General features: G+C 39.9%; 1 protein-coding gene across 5 annotated transcripts in view; it reads left to right on the forward strand.

Moving 5' to 3' along the window:
* kaznb (kazrin, periplakin interacting protein b) overlaps positions 1–23,183 on the forward strand; it is a 103,827-nt gene that overhangs the window by 53,840 nt on the left and 26,804 nt on the right. For all 5 annotated transcript variants that reach the window (XR_003832307.1, XR_003832308.1, XM_029432243.1 and 2 more), the window contains one exon: positions 21,221–21,328. Coding sequence is in view for 3 of the 5 variants with exons in the window: in XM_029432243.1 (XP_029288103.1) it covers positions 21,221–21,328 (108 nt within the window). In the remaining 2 variants the exon portion in view is untranslated. The remainder of the gene's footprint in view (positions 1–21,220; positions 21,329–23,183) is intronic.

Below are 23,183 nucleotides of genomic sequence, written 5' to 3' on the forward strand. Positions count from 1 at the left end.
ATTATATTTAACTATATATATATATATATATAACTTTATATTTATAACAGTATCACACTATGGAAATACTCAATTAAAAGTAAAACACATTCACAGTGTAAATGCATCCTTTTGAAGAAGAAACAAACTGACAAAAGAGGTGTTACTTAATTTCATTTTAATTGTCATTTTTAATTTTTAATTTGACAAGGGAAGACATTAATCAACATTCAAACACATGTAAATGTGACCGAGTTAGCCTACAGGCATCTGAGAATAATAGGAATAATACAATATCTACAATAGTTAGAAAACATACTACATTGTGGTAAAAGTATGTACCATACAGTTAAACAACATGAGTGGACAACATCCAAATACAAGTAGGCTACACACCTCATGGTTAAAATATGACGTTATTAGATTAATGAAATAAAATAAGAAACACAAACACAAAAAAGTCAATCTTAACATCTCCCTCTCCAGGCTCTCTGTTTTGCTGAATAGACTCACTTGCTGCTCCATCTGGACTCAATTAAAGGTATTCCGGTATTCACTGTTGAGCTGAAGTGACCATTAATATCTTTTAATAGATTAAACTTTTCCTTATTAGCTGTGTTTTTGACCTTTCAACAAGTTAACACCGGCCCAGTAGGGGTTTAAATGGTTTCTATTCACACTGTGCTGCCTTTATGAATAAATGAAAAGGTACCTGGAGCAGGAAAGCTGCACAGTAATTAGGCTGGTTTCACTTCATAGACCTATAGCAGCAGTAATGCTGATTAGGAAATGGAAATGATCATAACGGTGCTCTTGTGAAAGTGAAACAGTTTTTTCTCAAACTCTCCTGTTCCCTTAAGTGGAATAATCTCTCTTTTTCTTTACTTTTCTCAGCGCCACTACAGTCATGGGGGAATTCCAACCATCTCATTGCTGCTGAGTCAAAATGTGCTCCGAAATTACAGTTCATTTCGGAGAGGTTTATGGTTGCTTGGTCTGTAGCGTGTTTTGCAAGAGGGAATGTGGAAATTTGAATCGTTCCAGATATGTCATCCATATCCACAGATGAACTGTTTGGACAGCTTAAGCAACACCATGCAGTACACATAGCCTGCCTGTGACAACAGTTCAGCCCTTTGTACCCCGACATCTGAGTGTTTTGTTTTATTGTTCTGTGTGCCAACAGAAAGGGGAAATGTTGAGAGGCGAGCCTTTTGTCAGCGTCTGTGCATTTATGGATGTCTCTGCGTTGTTTTCATTAGTTGCCGTAGGGTATTTCCATATTTCGAACTCTCACGACTTCATGAACACACTCCTTTAATTTCTCTTGTCTTTGTCCTTACTATATCTAAACTGTAACATATGTGCAAACTCATTTATAATCATTCACAGGCACCGATGCTTTTTTCTTCTGGACAATACAATATTTCTCTACTTCCCGCATTTCCTTCTGTAACAGAGAGATAGAGACAAAGACAGAGACAACTAGAGAGAGAAAAGCAGACAGTGGACAACTAAGAAATCAAGAAAAAGAGATGATATGGAACAGACAAGAGGATATGAAAGGGTATAACTCTGCGACTGTCAACAGACCAATGAGCTGCGATGGGAAGAGCAGCAGAGCACTGTGAGAGACAGGTAATGAGTGTGTGGTAATACACCTCCAGACCTTAATTGGTTTGAATGAGCAGGCTGGAGAGCCTCTTCCGTCAGGCTGTGGATGAGCAGACTGTCAGGTGACAAACCATGGAGGAGAGAACTAATTGGTTTTCTCCTCCAGGCACGGCTCCTGTCTTTCCTCATGTTGCTGACAGAAATCTTGGCTACGTGGTTGACAGAGTGGGTTGCTACAAACCCTGAAGCCTCATTGTTTAGATCTCTGTCTGCTTGTTTAGAAAATGCAATTACATTCATAAACCAGGATTAACCAAACTCTATGTATGCTCAGATATCACTTATTTTTCTTATTAACTACAAAAAGGCAACATTTTCTTCTTACATCTTTTACGTTTGCTCGCTGCTGAAAGTTTACAGTTCAGATATAGTTTGGATACTGAAAGAAGTTAAAGTTAGAGTGGCAGTTGAAATATAATGACTGAAAGAAGTTAAAATGGCAGTAAGCACGGGTAGAAGTTGAAGTGTAATGTAAAGTGGAAGCAGTAAATCCTCCAAATTAAACTACATAATATGTTGCTTGTCCATTTCCTCTAAAACGACACATCGATTGGCTTCCTGATCTAACGCAGCCATCAGCAGGACAACATCATATCTCTGTGTCTTCCAAAGCCGTCACAAATTACTGCGGGAAAATCTGTTTTATGATGTGACTACACTATGGCTAAGGCTCGGTTAGGTTTGGGTTAAAATAACTGCTTTGTTAAGGTTAGGGGACCCTCATTGACATGGTTACAATACTAACACTTGTTAACGCCAGTTGGAAACTGGGAAACAAACAACAATCTCCTGTGTTAAAATCCGATACTTTGCTGACCCATTCATCCACCTCAACCTCTTCCATATGCAGATTGTTTCACTTTATAACAGCGTCACCTGACTTCCTCCTTTGCTCACGTCATAACTACTCTTAAAACGTAAAAATATGTCATTTTGAGGCTCTCGCTGAAACAACTGTTACTGTCGCTCTTTGGAGGACAGTCTCAAAGTGTCTCTTGAAGTGAAAGTGCTGAAAGGAGTTGAAATGTCAGTCAGTGTAGATGATGAACTGAGCTGGAAGTTTCAGGTGAAATGAAATCATGAAAAATAATGGTTGCCAGTCCAAGTGTGAAAAGTAACAGAAGGTGTCCGTTGCAGTGTCAGCTGAAGTGTAAACCCTGAAGACAGATGGAGTAAATTGTGCGTGAACGGTGGAAGTTGTGGGCTGAAGAATTCTTTTGTTGTTGTTCAAAGGAGACGTCACTGAAAGGTGCAAGAGATGAATGCAACTGAAATGCCAGTAAAGAAATGTCATTTTAAAGAAAGTTGGAGCGTTTCCAGAAAGTAAAGTCCAAAATAAGAATAATGTAGGATATAAATACTAGAACATGATCATTATGAGAACTGCAACGTGTGCATGTACTGTACACACACAGACATACAGTATCTCTCACAGTGTTTACAGTGTTTACAGTATTTCAGCACACTTTCTGCTGATTTATCTGATTCCTGCCCTTGTACAGTGCTGGTTAAGTACTCTCTGGAGAGACAGCATATTGACTTCATTTGATTTCTCCAACAGGGGTGTGAGATACTGAAGTGGATGTTAAAATGCAGACTCCGACTGCAAGAGAGTCTCATCTTCATGTCTAAATGAGCTCTTCGTATTAGAGGAAGTGAGACATTGTTGCTATCATACGGCATGTTTCAAGTGGATCCTTTAATACTGCTGATATCAAAGGATTACACCAAGATTGTTTCGGGCCTTACATATGTCTCCGTGTCACTGTCTAGTATTAGCTTTCTAATACAGTCTACTTCAGCTGTCTGATTACACAGCTGGAGGGTGAAGGTCTCGGCTCAGGAATGTCTGTAAACCAGCAGTGAATCTGTGTCTTTGGCCTGTGAGGGAATGTCCCATCTGCCATACTGGAATTGATGGTAAAGCAGGATCTTTGGGGTTGGTTAAACCAGCAGGGGGTGGGCAAGTCCATCACAGGGTAGTACAGGGTAAGCTGTATACTAGTTGATAAGGGGGGTAAAGTGGGGGATGGAAATGATGCGAGGGCGTGGATTGATCCCAATGGTAATCTGTGTCCAAATCCCTCAAGTGGGATCCTCCGAGCAGTGAACTAATGCTGCAGCATGGTTACAAGTGACTGCTAGAGAAATTGACTTTTCCTTTGTGTTGAGAGCTGAGAAGATTTTGCGGACCGGCTGTATACCATGGGAACTGCATGGACCTGAGACGAATGGAGGTACAGCAGCAATGCATTACTTTTCATAAACCAGGGTCAGAAATGCAGCGATGCTCTGCGTACACGAGCTGCTACGCGGTGTCATGCAGCTGTAACCTTTGATTGACAAGGTTGTGTTTCTACTTGTAATGAGATATGCATGGATACAAACATACATATCATTTAACTTTGTGTGTGTGTGTGTGTGTGTGTGTGTGTATGTGTGTGTGTGTGTGTGTGTGTGTGTGTCTGCATGAGTGAATGCACATGATTGGGTGATATGTTTCAAATTAATTTAGTTTGTGTCACAGGGGTGCACAGACACATCATGAAACAGGAAGTGGATGATTCATTTTTGCTGCACTGCTCAGTGTACTGATACAACAACTGCCTCACACAATAAACGAGGAGTCTTCTGAGGCTTTTAATTTTTTGTGCCTCTTGTTTCTGTGGATACAACAGCTTATGATGACGCAATCTAGCAGTTAGCTACATTTACACTATGAAGTATTTGATTCTTTCAGCTCTATTGTCCTATTTCTTTGTGCGTCAGGTGGATTTGCCATTTCCTGACATTGTTAAGCACTAAATTAGCCTGTTTAGCTCGAGAACCTGCTGATCCAGAAGCCGCTAGCTGCTCTGACATTTCCAGGCCAGCATCAGGTATGAAGATGAAGAATGGCTAATTTAAGAAAGGCCAGCCACCCACTGCCTACGATATTTCAGAGCACTTAGGTGTTGTAGAAAGTCGATTGAGGAGTTTGAGCAGAGTTAGTTTGATGTTTTTTAAATGACTTCTTCAAATGATCTGTAGATGTGGCTATATATGTATGTATCATGTCGTTTGCACATTTTATCTTGTAATTCTATTATAAAACCTGATAAGATGGACTATACAATATATACAATATAAATCTAGAGGGCAATCTAGCTCTTGAGGCTTCATCAGTTTTTTTTACTGTTTCCGTTTTTGTGCCTACCTTTCTGCCAAACTCTCAGACAGCTCACAGAGTATTCTTACTATTTCATTGTTTCGTTCTATCTTTAACTTGGTTTATATCTGTATTAATAACTATAGCTGGACTTTGTTTTGCTATGGGTTTCCCAAAAAAAACATAGTTTAGCTAGAGATAGTAAGCCACCTGTATCCTGACATCCTTGTAATGTAGTCAGTATATCAGGGCCTAAACAATAGTCACACACATTAAATATATGAAATGCACTGTGTGAAATAGCACCTTGGTCTTCGTTTCAGGCAAGATGGCCGACTTCCCATATAAAATACTGCAGGAAACCCTGGTGCTATCATTACATATATGTTTATTCATAAAATATTCTGTACAGTGACATAAGACTGTTATCTCATGGCCAGCTTTGCTATAAAAACACTCCTTGTGTGGAGAGGAAAGCAAGATGAATATTTCAAAACAACTGATGCAAAAATGCAATAACAGTTCAGTGAAGATTAAACAGAAAGTGGCACTGCATACATTATGAAAATGTTTTTAAAGAAATGCTTGTATGTATTCTTCACCAGCTCTAAGTTAAAGGAGTTAACGTGTGATCGTGCAGGGCAAGTTTTGAGAGCTTTAGAAAACTCAGACTGCACGTGCAGTTTTAATGAGAGCTGTGTGTGATGACCGTGAGTCTTCTGAACCGCATTAAGACTTTTGACTTCAATAAAATCACATCTTCTGTTGTATGAGATGCTCTAACATTTTCTTTAGAGAGAGGATTAAAGTTTGTAGCCAAAGGTTGCCAGCACAACTGTTACTTAGCAACCCTGGTAGGACAGCATGCCAAGGAGCAACAATGGTTGTCGAGGTCTCTCCCAGCGGCTGTCAGTCAATCCCAGAGAAGAAACTTCAGTATTTTGTTTGGTTCTAGGAAACATCAGAGTGTGACCTGTTAAACGAGCTGATGAAATTAATTTGATCTTCAATCACCCATACTTTATGGTTACACTGTACACACTGAAACATTAATCGATTGCCAGAAAATGAACAGGCGACAATGTTTTAATTGATTACTCGCTGTAGTTTTTCAATCAAGCAAAAAATGTCAAACATTCACCGTGAGGATTTACTGCTTTTCTCACTTTTTCTGTCACTGCACATTGAACTGTTGGTTCAGACAAGACATTTAAACATCAACTTGTTTGATGATACCACTGCACACATGAACACTGACGACGCGACGTAAGAAAACAACTACTGTCTCTTGTATATTGTGAAAGGTCTTCCAAAACAATCTACCATTTATTTTATCTTTACCTCTCACAAGGCGATTTGATTCTGCAAACCGGCTTCAGCTACAGGTTCCAACAGCAAATACACAGCAGTTTGCTTTCTGTACATGTTATTTGCAGTCGGGGCCGGAGGGATCATTGAGGACACCAAGGACGTGTCCTATTGTTGTCTCTGGCAATGCGTGGTGATTTGAGTGAAGATGTGAAATGTCACATTACACAATTACACATAAATTGGTGGGTTTTTTTTCATTTGGTATTTTTTACAATCTTTAAACCAAACTTTAACATTTAGAGGAAAGTGAATTCAACAGTTAAATACATTTATAAAATATACGGCTATATATATGCCTAGTCAAACATTTATTGGGCTCATAACGTCCATGCAACACATTTTGAAGCTTGATATTTTGCCCTCAGGTAGTTTCAGTGAACTCATTGAGAACATGATTAAAACTTAAATGTCTTATTGATGACGGTTTTGATCAACTCTTTCTTCACATCCTTGTTCTTCGACACACTTGTTTATTTTCTTCTTTTACTTTGACTTCTCTTTGTTTTGGTCTTGCTTTTAAACGTGTTATGCTTGTACAAGAGGGCTCAATGCTTCACAAAGTGTCAAAAAAGCTGAATTGAATCTGGCAATACTTATGAAACAAGGAAAATATTATCAGAACTAATAGGATTAATGGTCGAAACTCCAAAATACAACCCAAATTGTTAAAAACAAAAACAAATTTCCCTTGAACATCTATACATTTAACTTGACAGGACAGGAGCAGCACTGACCCATACAATGACATATCATATTTTTCAGTGAGATATAAGTTATGCTAGTGCCTTTATGTAGTTCAGACACATTTTCCTGTCTTTGAATTATAAAGTAATCTTCTGCTCCCCACTACTGCCCCCCCCCCCCCCCCCCCCTCAGACAACTCTCTCTCAGTAGCTTTCATGGTGAATTGATCTCCAGTGTTGACATAGAAGCTTTCTATGACTCTTCAAAGTCAAAGAAGATATGGTTATTGTATGAGGTTGGCCAGATGCTCAGGAGTGTCTTTGGAGGTCTGCCTGCAGAAATATGGTGCAAATAAGAAACAAAATGGAGCCTCAAAATTCTGAGCTACCCGTTAATTAACCAGACAACACTGTGGAGGAAGAGGGAACCGATGAAGGTCTCCAGTCACTCCAACCCTGTCCCTGGGGAGTAGCTCTGCCTCAGGGAGACACAGGAACTGAAAACTTGTTGTTGCAATGTTTCTGATTTGATAACGATGCCATGCTGATATTCTGAAATGAAATGAATGTTTATAGATCTATTTTTGCCTCTCATTTTATTTCTTCTCTCTCTGTTTGACTGTTTAAGCGACTTTGTGGCTCTCTGTGGATGCCCTGCAGGGCTCTGGCAGTATGCATCTCAGAGCCTCTCTGCTCTTATTACTGCAGTTACTCTCCTGGGAAGTGGCCCCAGCGGATCGAAGGAATGGTGATCAGTGACGCAGAACATCCAGGGGTGGGAGGGGGGGGGGGGAGCATTAAAGACTGAGAGAGAAACTGTGACAGAGTGAGAATAACCATCACTGCAGGAGCTACAGTACAGAGGCAGGAGGGGAATCTTAATAATCATGAGGAAAAGAATCCTAAGAGAGAAAGAGCTAGATGAGTTGAGGGATTTGGGGGCTTTAAAACTTCTAGAATAGGTTGATTGATGAAGGAGGATGCAGGAGGAGAGGGCAGTGAAGGAGAGGAGAGGCGGTTGGGCTCTCTGCACAATTGCAGTGTTGGCGGGGACATAGAAAAAGGCAGGGCGGATAAAGAGTGTACACACAGGACATGCAGAGAAAAAGTGCCTGCGTCCCTCTCAGCAGTTTCAACTCCTACAGCTAATGAGATGACATTAATCACTCAGTGGACCACTAAGCCAGTTGGCTATTGTCTGCACTTGTGATATACAGTATCACACGCAAGGTCAGCTTCCTGGACAAGTGAAGGTGTCCTGCTTATCGTGCTTCCTATGAGTATTTATCATTGCAGCCTGCAGCAGGAGTGCAGAGAAACAAACAGAGTGAGTCTGTAGACCAGCATACTACTCTGAAACACATCAGGGTAGTGATAAGAACACCACAATGACTCTTACACTGCACATTCTCTATACCCTATAAATGTTAGATTAATAACATTTGTAAGAGTTTTTTCCCTCACAAAAAAAATGGATTAATCTGGTTTTTGAACAGAAATCTTCAACACCAGATTGCATCAGAACGTTGTCCTGACAGCTGCTGGGGAAGTTGTACTATCTTCCTCTGAGACATAGTTTCATCATCAGACAAGAGAACTTTAGACTTGGACATAAAAGTTACACATTAAATTACTTCGGCTTTCTTCACATTTCCATCTCTCGTGAATGACTAAAGCTGGGTCTGTAAAATTGCTTTACTCCTCGCTATCGGTGAAAGTTACCTTCAGGCTCGCCTTTCTCCCTAATGAGAAGTCTGTTTCCAAAGTGTTATTGACTGAATTATATTGGCTAACATGAAAGAGTATTAACTGAGAGATGTGTAAGGAAGAAATCAAGGACTAACTACTATATCATTAATAGTTTACAAGTATTTCATAAGTAACTCTGAATCAAAGACGTATGTAAATGTAAAGTTTAATGATAAGATACTCGAGAATCACACTACTCGTATGTTACAGAAACCTATTTAGTATCTTATGATTGTGATCCTTAATATAAAAAAATCTGTGTACTGTTCTGAACAGTCGAATTGGTTGAGAATAAACTTTGAGAAAGCCAACAGAGAGAAGACTTGAATTTGTATAAAATGGTAGCAATAACCACTGATAACGTCCATTTAATCGCCTGATAACGTTCAAAATTGGTGTTGAGATCACATCAAAAATAAAGAATAAGATATCTCTTTTCTCTCTTCAATAAAACATTTTCTAGGAACATTATTATTCTAATTATTGCTTAATATCTAATTCAATACACTAGAATAACAAATCCTGTAACATTCATTCACAAAGGACATTTTACAAATATTATGAAATGCACGTATCAAGCATGCACATGACGGGCACACACGCCGATAGCCAACATAGATCTCCAAACATTATGATGCCTATTACTGGTACTTATTATAGCAACAAACACTTTTAACTAGCCAACCGTGTCCAGACCTTCTGTACAGGCTACAATCACAACCGGCAGATTAGGCAACTTCACTTTGCAGGTGTTACAATGTTCTCTGTGCCCTGCCTCGGTCGGCCATATGGCAGTGTCTTAACGCCTGGCGAAGAAGAGGAGATTGGCGAGGCGTGGAGCATTACCTTTTTACAATTTGTTCCACAAAGTAGCTGCATCCACTGTTATATGAACAAGCCACTTCAGTCTGTGTTTTTAGGATAATTGCATAACAGCAGGACAGCTTCCATATTAAATTGTAAATGTAAAATGAAGGCGGAGAAGGTAGGAGAGAAAATGAAAACATTAGTTCATTCAAACTCTACGACCCTAAAATAGAGGTCATCATTATAATAAAAGAAAAAAACGAATGTTCATACTTTAGATAGAGGTATGAAACGCTTCAGTAATTGGTGAATGTGTGAAGTGCATTTATTGCCTAAGTGTGTGGTGTGTGCATGACATGTGCATGAAGCACTGTGGTTAAGTTAGTAAAACTTAGCTGAGAGGCTAATTAGCACTTCCACTGGCATCCCACTAATTACGGTCTCATGTAGGCTGTAGTGTTGACGGAGAGGAGAGGATGATTAGATTTTAGAAGTGAATGCTCTGCTTCACTGCAACTCATCTTTTTGCTGCTCCCTTATGTGGTAGGAGAGGAGTAAGTGTTCAACTCCCTTCTCGAGATAGGGCCCGCGCTGAGACATTAGTCATTCTGAGCGGTGCATACTGCTGAGCGAAAAGCTGATTCAGGTTCTTATAGAACTGTAAGGTATTGTAAGGCGAAGGCAATGACCTTAAGGACTTTATTGTCTATTGCAACACTATTGAAGTCATGGCGTGGATAGCTTACTGGATCATTTTTCATTTGCTGAATTTTCCACCATTACTGTAAAACTCGCCTCAACAGCGGATAATTCATCACCTCACCAGTGGGATGTAATGCTGTGTGTTATATATTTCTTCCTCCAAGGATAACAGAGTGACTTTACTATTTGTGTTACTCACCCTCATACATCCCTTCTCTATCAAAGCTTATTACGTAATTCACGTGTAGTAATATGAGCAGTGATGGTGGGATGCATCGCATTATACAGTGTGTTGTCGTCATTTAATGTTTCTCAGCCGAAGAAGCCTGTTAGTATTGCTGTCAGGTCGATCTGTAAAGCATTGAAGGCAGTTAGGCAGATCAGCCTTCACACTCAGGACACCGGCCACCTTCCCTCTTCTGAATGATGTGAATTAGGTTTGAGAATGAATCACATTTTCTTCAGTATTGTTGTTATTATGATGAGCTAAGAACAGTGGCTAACTGAGGGGCAGGGGCAGAAAAAGCTGCCCTCAGTGGGGCACCATGTAGGGCAGCTTTCTACTTATTTTTAATGCCACCCTAGAGAGCACTTTATCACATTTTCCTCTACTGGAAGGGCATTTTAGAGGGCACTTATTTTTTGGGCTAAGAATATCTATATTGGATTAAATGTCTGTTTAAAATGCAGAAATGTTTTGGTAATTTATTTTGAATGCTTGAGTTGAATGAGTTGGATACCTTTGTTTCTAAAGCTTGGAAAAAAAAAACGTCAGGATGGTTTATTTGTTTAGAAATATCTGTAATTTATGTTGATACTCTCTTTTTCTAAATAACAGTGTCTCGTAAAGCCTGTTTGGGCTGGGCATATTCCAAAAATCACCCTGATATGTGAAGCGGGGGTGTAACCTTTCAGTCCAAACAGGCAAGAGTGAATAGTTTGAACAGGTTGGTGCGCAGAACGAAGCAGCAAAGAGCAGCACGAAGCTGACCAGGATGCTACACAATAATGTTCATCTGAATGTAAATGATCACAATATACATGTCCTCCTCTTTTAGACTTTCTGTCATTCTTTAGAGGTTTTGCAAAATTATTAATGAACAAATGAACTTTTTCACCGTTCTTCTCTACAATAATATTGTAGCCTAACCTTTGCCTCCCGTCGTGGCCAGAATCTCATTGGACAGACCTGTTGGCGGTCAGCTTATTTAGGGTCAGTGTTCAATTGAGTTGAACTATTGCAACTATGTGGACAGCTATGCTTCCCGCAGCTGCATGCAAAAACACAAACACTCTCTCTACATGGGAAATATTTGACATTGCTCGGCATAATGTCGAATTTGCACTTATGGTGTGAGAGCCCTGTTATTCCAGCCTTTACCTAAGGGTGGAACACTTAGGGCACCTCAGTGTGAGCCAAATCCCTATAAACATCCATTGATTCCCATGGCAGTCAAGGTACTTAACACAACGATAACATGTTGCTGACCGCAGGGGATGTGCAAGATGTCTGCAGTGCCACTTGAGAAAACACTCGGGTGTTGGGGATATGTAGATTGGATGAGATTGCTTAGTTTTTCATGCAGTTGTAGGTGTTAAGTCTTAGGTCTTAGGTCTTAAGCTTATGTACGTACTTATACATTATGTTTGCAGTTTCCTTGTGCTTTACATTTATTTGCATGGCTTTTTGTAATTGGGGATAACATCCACTCAGGGAAAAATCAAGTGAAATCATTTGAATCAGACATTCATGAATGTATCACCCCTGCTGGTATAATAATACAAGCTGGGGAGTTTTAAAACCAAATATAATCATTTTTATTTAAATGGGGTTTATTTGATAAACTAATGATTTAGAAATTGGGTGACAAAGATTGCAGACTTGCTAGTAAATTTGTCCATCATAAATGCATTTTTTTTCACATCTCTCAGAACCATTGTGTGCCTGCCAGTTTGAGGAGCATTACAGCAAGAGAACACATTTTGACTAATAGCTTGAGACTTTGTTGTTGGGTCCAAGACAGCAGAAGAGCACTTGTGGCTTTTTTTTCTTCCTATTATGTTTGATGCCAGGAGCACAGCCTGGCTTTTATGTTCTCTCTGCTTTTCTCCTGCAATTAGCAACTGTAACAAACAGTAGTGGCAACTATAGCAAGCAAGCGCTATTTATAACACGAGCAAAATATGTCACACTACAATAGCATCTTTTAAAATCAATAAAACATGTTCCATTTTATTTGACTGTTATTTTTGCTCCAGCAGTGATATAGTTGCCCGTAAAGCTTTGCTATATTTAGTTGTTGTACGTTGCAGATGATATTAAATTCCATTTGAAGACGGTAGTTAGCTGGTGCAGCTGACGGTGCGGTCCCATCCTTCCATCACTACAGCTGGCTTGTCGAGGCCCAGTGAACATGGTAGTCTTAGTTCTATTATTCACACCTTTACCCAGCTCCTCTCTTGGTCAGCACTTGTAACTATGCCTCACATACTATAGCTAGCTGTTATACTACAGCAGCCCTAGCAGAAAATCTGTGTGCGCTGTGTGTTACGCCCACCACTGACTCCAAGGGCTGCGTTACTGTGTTTTATTATTCGGCTTGATGAGTAGAGAAGGTTTCCCCTGGAGAGCAGGCTCTGCTCTCCCACTGGAGCCCTTTAATCTTATATTATGGGGATGTTTTTTTGAGCTGTCATTCTTCTTTCCTCACAAACTCTTCTTTACCTCACAAGCAAACTATTAATCCACCATTTGATTGTGAAGACCAGATTGGAAAAACAACCAGTTCAGAAAGCATAGCTCAGTCATCTCAAGATGCAGCTGGGATGGGTGTGGCAGGACTGGCATGTGTGAAAAGAGTGTTAATCAATTCCCAGGCCCAAAAGGGGATAGAGGTCAGCAAAACATCTCACATTTTCCAAATGTCCTCACACACGTGAACAGTATTATAGCGCTGAGGCCAGGCCCGCTGCTGCCATCGTCACAGCTTTTACCAAAAGCAGGAAAGGCCTTGGCACAAGGAGCTGGATGATTTTTTTTTGTTGTTGTGTCAGTGCTGGATTTCTTCCAGGCAGCTTTTTCAGCTTAATCTTCACTTTAAATCCGTTCTCATCTACAGTAGCTTTCCTGGTCCGGCAAAGCCTATGGGTTATGGAAGGGCAGATGATGCCCTGCAATGACCAGCTGTGACCCACAGTATCAACCAGATGATGTGTGAGTGTGTGTGTGTGTGTGTGTGTGTGTGTGTGTGTGTGTGTGTGTGTGTGTGTGTGTGTGTGTGTGACAGGGATTTTGTGTGTATCATTGTGTCTTGTGTTCTTGTTCACATTGAGCATACATTGTGAGGACATTGGCATTTTAAATATGGCATATAAATAACTTCATCTTCTTTTCTCCATTTTTCCTTTCATTTATTTATTGTACGTCTAACTTTCAAGTGGCAACATTATATTGTTGACTTCTTCGCTTATATATTTGGAAAAAATGCTATATATAAGTGCTATATTATAAAAATGTATTGTATTCACTCTGACGGCTTTTCTCCCTGGTTGACTTTGTCTGAGGACTAAAGCAAACCTAGCTGTCTATGCAAAGGAAAAACCTGAAGTTATGAATGTGTTCTCCACCGCTGTGGCAGAGGACAGACTCACATCAGTCCCACTGAACCTTGAGCTTACTATGGCTCTCCTCGAGGAGGCTGTGTTGGATTAACTAGTGATGGATCGGTGGTAGCTAATCCTCCGGGGTTACAGAAACATCTAATATCTAGGCCACAATGGATTCCACATGTTTCTCTCGTTGAGCCACAATGACAATGATTACAAATGCTTGATGCACTGTCCTACATCTGTCCTATGTTTACATCTATACAGCAGCCAGCATGAAGGATGATGTGAATGTTGTTTTTATAGTTGTACACAGATTGCTTATCATTAATCTCCAGTCCCTTACTATTCCAGTTTGGCAGGCCAGCCCCATTGTGACTATTCATCAGCCAGCGCAACATCATCATACCAGTCATAAGGGATGATGCATAACTAAACCATCCCATAGTGACGCCAAGGTTATGCATCATCCCATAACCTTGTTTTCCTGATGGTATTGTTATGAATAATCAACTGAGGTACTTTCTGCTCTCTTGAGCCCTTCAGCTGTTTTGGTTTTATCACAACATGGCTCAGTGTAATCACGGTGTTGAGCTCTACAATATTATATTTGGTTTGAGCAGATGTGGCATGTGATACTGAATTAATGATCGAAGGGATACTCATTCAAAAGTTCTCCAATGTACTTGAATACAAAAATGTAAGGCTCTCCTCGACTTAGTCGACTAACAATCGCACGATGTCGCCGACTAAAGGACTATTTGATTGAATCAACAGATCTGTAGTTTCTCCACAAAGATTCATGCAAAAGCGTCACTTTAAATCTTGTCCCTACCAGACATGTGCTCATATGTTTCTTCGGAAATAAGTCATTCAACATGAAAAAAGCATCTTAGTCGACTAAGACCAACATGTCCAATTAGTCCACTAATCGACTAAAAGTCTTACAAAGATGATACGTCTTTATATCAGCACTAATTCCTCCTTTGAATTGACAGGTTAGAAGAAGAATAGGGTAGCTTTGTACTATTATAATCCTGCCATTTACGTCTGACATAATTTAATTAGTCATTTAATTGCATTGACCCGTTAGGACATGTGATATTGATAAAAGCTTCTATCATCATAATTATATATCAATGTTTATTGTGATATTTACTCCAAATCAATTAAGAAACAGTTTAGGGACTGCTTTCTTTTGTTGTAGGGTAGTCTTAGATTTTGGGGTGAGGTTCTTTTATCTTTTATCTCATTCTACATTTATGTTTAATATCAGCCATCCTTTGCAATATAGTCAATAATGATATAGACTTGCACAGCCAGAGATACCTAATAGTTTCATAAATACATTAAAGTTACATTAAATATAAAAAACTGCTCCATGCTTCTTTAAGGTGCACTTTGCTGCATGCACTTTGTCTCTGAATCAGGGTTTTATTAATGTTGATAAGTTCCATTAAGATATTAAGTGGAGGGTTCCAGTTTTTTTTTAAGTTAAGAGGAAGGTTAAAAACAAAACTATTAATAACCCTGCTTTTTACTAAATTAAACATAGATCATACCTTGTTCATATGTCGCTTTGGACAAATGCATCTGTCAAATGGATAAATGTAAATAAGGTTCAGTCTCCCTCACCACTTCAATAATTGTCTTTCAGTCCCTTATGGATAAAATAACCAGATGCAAATGTGTTTTATTTGAATCCAGTAAATTGGATAAGTGACAAAACACTAAACTTTATCGATTCAAAAATCCACAATTGCCATAAAACTGTTCTACTCAGTGATTTTCAACATTAGCCACAATGGCCTAATACATCCCGAGATATTAAAGGGATAGCTACCCCTCATAAATGGTATGGAAACATTTATATCCTCACAGATTACATTTTCTTATCGCCCATCTCTCAGTCTGGCAATGAAAATTCTGCAGCTACAGTTTCACGACACTGACCGGGACTTCCTGGGGTTTGTGAGTGCCTCTCAGCACACTCCATCTCTCTACATGTTGCTTTTTTAAATCCTCCCTTTATTTTGTCCTTTGACACTGGAATCATTAGAGCGAGAGAAATGTAACATAACTGCAGACTGCTGAGCTGAGCAACACCAGCCATAACACCGGTAACCCTGGACACTCGTCTTCCTCAAACAATTCCTCCTCATTGATGTAATGGATGTGTCCCTGAACGGGTTCTTTTTTTCCCATGTTTCCTCAGGGCAGGCTGCTCTCTTGTTTTTAACAGCAGCATACAGACAGCATCCAGAGGCCATGGATCATAGCAGCCTTGGAGAAGCCTTTCAGGCCTAATGTTCTGTAAGCACTGCGAGTATTGATTCACTGTGTCACGTATGATTATAAACACAGATTAATAGGCAGTACGTTTTCAGCTCCAGGCAAAGTAAAATATTAGAGGGATGACATTTTGCTGCAGTGTTTTGGCTGCATGTTTGGGTGGTTTAATAGAGATGTGACAGCTCGACCTCCCATATACAGCATATTCAATCTGTCCCAAAGGAGAAATGTTTCTTTTCTTGTCGTGTATAGAGTTTGTTGAATACTAAGTCGACTTTTCCCCAAAGTATTTCACTGCTGTTGTTAAATAATTATCTTTATACATTAACAGCTACAGCAGTTTTCTGGTATTACACAATATTTAAATTTCCGGTTTCTGAGCTCCATCATGAAGGAGAAATTCATCGTTGCCATCTGTGTCAATGATATGTAACAGTGGAGCTGCATTGTGCTGTGGGACTGCCTTGTCAGCATTCTGTACGCTGGGATTTGGATGAGCTCAATGTGTCTGTGCCTGATAATACCAGAAGCGACCTGTGAACATCGGGGTCAGGGATGAGCAGTCTCCCTTGTGAAATATTCAAACACTAAATATCTCAACCAAACTCAACCCTGTTGTCTTTTCTGGCTCCGTCTTGTGCCAAAGGTTAGAAACATCAAACAGGCATCACATCATTTAGCTTTGTTAATGTATTCACTGTCGCCACTGCTGTGAAATTCAATTTAGATAGTGTTTCAAATTCTTCTCACATTAAGCGGTGCCAATTTAAAAGCAAGAGAGTAAATAATATAAATTTGAACACTATGGTTATTGTCATGTCAATTGGGAATAATTACTGTGTAGCAGAGAAAATGGTTCAATTATTCAGGGCTTTACATTTCAGATTATGGCATCATGTCACAACATCATTTCTGTCAAATGTTGTATTTGTACTATGTTGTTTATCCTGTACACACGACATCTATCGCACGTCTGTTCCGTCCTGGGACAGGGATCCCTCCTCAGTTGCTCTCCCTCAGGTTTCTTCCATTTCTCCCCCTTTAATTTTGGGGTTTCTTTTAGGAAGTTTTTCCTTGTGCGATGCGAGGGTCTAAGGACAGAGGGTGTCGTAACCTGTACAGTCTGTAAAGCACTGAGACAAATGTATAATTTGTGATATTGGGCTATATAAATACATTTTATTTGATTTGATTTGATGTCATTTTCTCTGTAAAACATCTCAACTCCAGCGTTCCTTGAGCTTTTCACCACTGCTTTTGTTCTAATACTTTTCTTTTTTTCATATCTCTCTTCTAAGTGCATACAATAAGCAATTAACAAAAACATACCTCTCAGTATCTGTTATAGAGACTTTGGTTTGCTGTATTTTAATGTGCACCACAACCCCCAATCAACACTAAACTGTAGCTAACAAAAACCTTTTACTGGACGAGAATATGTGGAAACAATAAACATTACAGTGACCTTTTCTTATACAACCTGCTGATAGCTAATCACCTCTCAAAGCTACCTCTTTTAGACATACATGGACAGATAATTACAGCATTTTTTCAGCCATTGTAAATGATTGTAAGTGGTGCCTATACATGTTTTTCTCTCAGAATAATACAACATGTGCAGCCTTGTTATTCAGGGTGATGTGCCTCCACAGTAACATGGTGATGTTCTCTCTTTTTCCGGTGCAATGACTGATACAGGAATGAATGTGTCTGCTGCCTGCATGAGGGACTGAATGCCAATGTAATTAAAGGTTGGCTGAGGGAGGGCAATGATGAGCTGTCTGCACAACCAATGATAGTTTCCTCCTATTTCTGCTTGAATACCCACTCTGACTCACACTAAGCGTTCGTCTCCTCTTTCCATCGTGTCGTGTGCATCCCTCAGCTGAGTGTCTGGTATGGAAGGGAAGTCGTGTCAGATGTTGGGATAGCCTCTCTGACTTCCTACCACACCCCGGGGGTGTTTCTGCAGTCACACACAGCATATTCTCATTAGTACTGTAACTAGTGGGTGTTTTCCCTTGTGATGATGTCAGGGCTGTGTTCTTCCCTTGTTGTCTGAGAGGAAGTCTCAGTAAGAACTCGATTCAGTCCAACATTAATGAAATACATGTTTTTTAGTAGAGTAATATAGATCTGCTGTTTAAATGAGATTGCTTGTTTTCTCCTTGGAGGAAAATAACACGCAATAACCAAAAGGGAGACATGTATGTCTGTGCATACTCCAGTCACTGGGTCATTGAGAATCCATCTCTGGAGATGGAGAACTTATTTGAAAATAGTTAATAAGAAGATTTTTTTTATCAAATATGAGTCACGCAGTGCTGTCACTGTCCTTTCATCAGAATGACTGTGACTGATGCTCGCAAGCTACAGTTACCAAGAACAAGTTGAGATAATAGTAATAACAGTATCAATGGTTTGGTTTCATTAAAGGTTCAGCTTTATAACTTTTATAAACTTTCGTACTTTTGTAACTTTTATAAAAACAACTTTTAGTCATATATATGTCACTATATCCCGACATTAGTGCATGAGACAGATAATCTGTGAAAAAATGAGAACGTTTTCTCCGGCCGGTGCGTGGTGCTTGTTTTTTGGTTTGACTGTTTTCAACGTGGCGGCCGGGTCACAAACTTTCGGATTTTAAAGGCTAAACAGTACACAAAAATATGCTTCTGAAAACATTTTAGGTAAGAAATAGGCAATACAGTAACAGAATATTGATTCATATTTGATCAGCACAACTAGAGTTTTATAAAATACACCTGTGCTTTTACTGCTATGACATGTCAAAATAACTGTCTATTAAAGTAGGTCTTTATTTATGGTGGAGTTATCCATCTAAGACAATATAAGTATAACAAATACAAAGGGACCTATACCTTATTTTTAAGGTAGTCTGTTTTAATAGATGTTTCCATCTGACAGAACGAGACACATCAATTTAAAGCACATTTATTTCACTGGTAGCTCACAATATCAGACCACCGGCTCAACTGCCAGTCAAACGCACCGCACAGCTCGCCCCTCAAGGGCCTTCTCTAAAGGGACATTGCAGCAAAAACGTGTTTTTCTTTCCTTCAATACTGTGAATAAATAAATACATATATCACTTTGACATGACTTTTGAGTGCAAAGATTATTTAATTTGTCATTTCAGCTAACTTAAACAGCAATTAACATTTGATATGAACATACCAGACAACAGGCCTAATGAAAATGAGATATGAATTAGCTGAAAGATGCCTAAAATCCTGCAGATTGTTTTGGCATTGGCTGATCACAGTCATTATCCTGTTGTTTGTGCTCCCGTCTGTCTGGTTTGGAGGTGGCAGATATTCTGCCCACTCATCGATATATACTTTTCTATAGCCAATTCACTTGCTTTACAGCACTGACACAGACGCAACGACAGAGGAGGTGTTTTCCCTTTGAAATACAATAGACCCTGGCTAATCAAAACCCTCTTGGGAGAGGGAGGTCATTGAAACCAGTGAAAAGTTCAGATGACTCATTTGACAGGGTGATGACCTTTTGCCTTCCCAAACCAGGCTGTTATTATCTTTATTTTTAAGTGCGTGAATCGTCAACACCTTTAATTAAGTGCTAGGATATATTGTCTGTGAATTTGTTTGACTGCCAACAACTTCATTCTTTCTTCATTCAGTCTCCCTCTCTCTCTCTCTCTCTCTCTCTCTCTCTCTCTCTCTCTCTCTCTCTCTCTCTCTCTCTCTCTCTCTCTCTCTCATTATTGTTGGTGCTAAGTAAAGCAGCCTTAGAGCAGTCTTAGAGCAGCCCGCTGTCCAATCTCCATATTAAAGACAGAGGGAAAGGTCAGCTTAACAACACCTAAACAGTTATCGACAGGTCAGGAAGACAGAGGAAGGGAGAATGGAGGGGAAGGTCAGTGATCTAGATAAATACCATACTGTCAGGAAAATAAAACTGTCAAAATGTGTAGATTAGGAGGGAAGCTGAGATCATTGTTGAGGAAAAGTGGTTGCGCAGATGGCAGTGCTCATAAGGCACCGGAGGGCAGACGGCAGTTGCTGCACTCATGGACGAGGTTCATGGATCAACTCATCAACACGTTTCATTATCAGCCTCAACAGCACGTGTCGGTGAGGTGTGTAGTTGAGATCAAAGTCAACGCCAAGTTCTAAGATAGGTGTGGTCTGAGCAAGGGCACCAGAAGTAGCGGAGTAGGAAGGAGCCATTGGCCCCCACACTTTACTCCCCTGACCCGATTTGGCGTCACAGCCGGTGTGATCCCCTCGCAAGATAGTCTCTTGTTTAAACACTGCATTTGTATGTATACAGGAGGTGCTGTCACGCCTTCATCTGGCATGAAATCGAACATTTATACAATCTATAGGATTTACAAGAGCAGCAGAATTACTTTCAGTTTGAAGATTTCAGATCAATAGTGGCATCTGAAGCCCTATTTAAGAGGAAATAATTTCCATTGTAATGCTATGGTAGCTGCTCTACGAAACCATTCCCTGGCACAGCGAGGATATTGTTGCCTCCAATAATCATCTTTTTTTTATATGGATTTTATAGGATTATACGCTTTACTCATGGAGGTGAAACATTTAGAAAAGGAGATGGAGAAAAAGCAGTCGACAAGATTGACGATTTTAAATCACATATGTGCTCTCTCACTCCACTTCTTCTTGATCTCTGCAAATAAATCCCTAAGTGAGAGGAGAGAAAATGTTCAATAGATGAACTTCAGTTACTGGAGCTCTCAGAAGTCATTGAACAGTGTCATTAGCTGCATGTATAGAAAAGGCTCAGTGGAGTATATTGGAATCACCTAACTGGATGAATAGAAGAGACAAAGAAAAGGGAAAAATAAGGCGAAAAGGAGTAAAAAGTTAGCCAGTCATTGTTAAATAATGAAACAAGCCCGATACACTATGTGTGCTGCATTATTGCTTTAAAATGCCGACCACAAATGCTGTGATTTGTAGGACAGATTCATATTTGCAACCTGTCTAGAAGCTCAAGAGTGCGTGTCGAATTGACATCATGTCAGAATGAATCATCTGATTTAACAGGCCTGCTACACAAACAGTGTTAGTATGAGCCCAACATATTACAACAACTTGGCTGTGTGAATATGAATATGACGTGTTGATGAGAGATTTAATTTATCTGATGTTGTGAATTTACATTTATCGTTAATGTCTTCCCCCTGCAGATCCATCGATGCATCACAGACAGAAGACAGTGATGACAGGCATGTGCTACCCGACAGAGATATCCAGCCTGATGGACTTTGGCACCCCAGACTGCTCTCTAGGCAAAGGTACGGTGTTGCTAAAAAAAATACAAGGTGTTGCCTTGGTGACAGCAGGAAGTGTGCACAGAGATTTATCCTGGCAGTTAACCTGACTGGGAGGTTAACACTGGAGCAAAGGCCTGCGCAGGCCACGAGTGTGAGAACAATCAGATAACAGCTCTTGGTACCTGGTGATGAGGGCCTCACAGTTCACCGCAGGCTTTAATTTATTGAAGCTAAATAACATGTTTTGTCAACCAATGCATAGCGCAGAGGCATAAGACTGCATTGACTTCTTGCCAGAGGAAAGCATTTTACTCTGCAAATTGCTTTAAACTGAATGGAGCTTTATTGAAGTTTTTTGCACCAGAGTTGTATTTCAATGTGCAATTATTGCATCGCAGCAAGGCCACTTATATTCTTCAATCATTGTCATCAGTTTGACGAATCAAATGTTTTATAAAGAGGCCTGTGTGGCTCAGGGTAATAGTCTCTCTCAGTCTCTCGTGTGAGGTGATCGAACTGACCAGCCTGTAATAACACGCACCACAAAAGGTATTGATCATAAAGTATCATCATCATCATCTCATAGTCACTACTATTATTCTCTATTGTTCTCACACCAATGCCAAACCCGAGAGTCTTCAGTGTAATTCTTGTATTAATTGTAATTACAATCTCTTCTTCTCATCCAGCCCGTTGAAGCTGGCAGAGCTATTAGACAAGCATCATGTCATTTCCACCAACACTGGGCAGTGTTGACAGTGGTGACCTCAGTCACTCATTCTCCTTCTTCGCACAGTGCCCATCCCTCCTCCTCTTTTTTATTTCACCTTCTTCTCTCTCAAGGCTAGCTAATATCTTAATGCCGCTCCATCCCGGCTCCCTATCAACACTCCCCAACACTGATAATGCAGACTGACAGGTCAACCGTGTACAGCTGAGAGAAGCAAGAGCAATACAGTGGAGGGTAGGAAAAAAAACTCCTTTAAGGATTTCTTCTGGTTTTAATGTGAGCAAAGCAAATGAATGACATAGTGATACAGGGGAGTTAAGCCAGAGAATAAGGACACAGAGGAGTGGAACATTTCAAACTGAAGAACTGTCAGGATAAAAGCAAAGCCGTGAATAAGATTCAGTGTCGCTGAGAAGGCAGGCTACAGCATGACCTTGGAATTATTGAGTGCCACATTTGGTCAAAATGTTCTTATTCATGTTGAATGCTGAAGCTCTTCAGACAAGTTAAGAACAGCTTTAGTCAGAGAGGTTAATATTTGTATCTAAGTGGGTATAATTTGCATATGTAAAAGTTCTAATAATTTGGCTTTACATTGCTCTAATACTACAGCGATGACCAGTGCTGAAAAACCTGTACTTGCAATAAATGCATACTTTCTAATGAGGCTACTATAGGAGAGTTATCCTTTCAATCTTTTGTTTCAACTCTGATCAGTCAGAGATAAATGACTCTGGCAGTAATCCTTGAGGTGTCAGCCTGTGATTGACAGATCCATTGCCTCATGTGACAAGTATCTGGTTAGAGCACATGTGATCTGTGGATGGAGCTGAAACATTGAGCGTCAGCCTCTGACAGGCACGACAAATGGCACGCTTGATCTGAACTGCTGTCACGTCTTTAAGTGCCAGAGGTTTAACTCGTCTTTTTATTTTTTGCACACAAACTTACACACATTATGCCTACACTCGGGCTTTAGTATGCTAGTTATGGCACTCAAGTGCTCATAAACCAAAAATTCCATTATAAGATTATATCCAGCCGGGCTCTGCAGGCTGAATTAATTCAGTTGCAGCGCTATCTGTTTTCGTCATACCACCTGCCTCAGGGTTTCAGGCCTACGAAGTCCTGTCAGGCAAACAGGAC

The sequence above is a fragment of the Cottoperca gobio genome, chromosome 5 (genome assembly GCF_900634415.1).
Source record: "Cottoperca gobio chromosome 5, fCotGob3.1, whole genome shotgun sequence".
NCBI classification, from domain to species: Eukaryota; Metazoa; Chordata; class Actinopteri; order Perciformes; family Bovichtidae; genus Cottoperca; species Cottoperca gobio.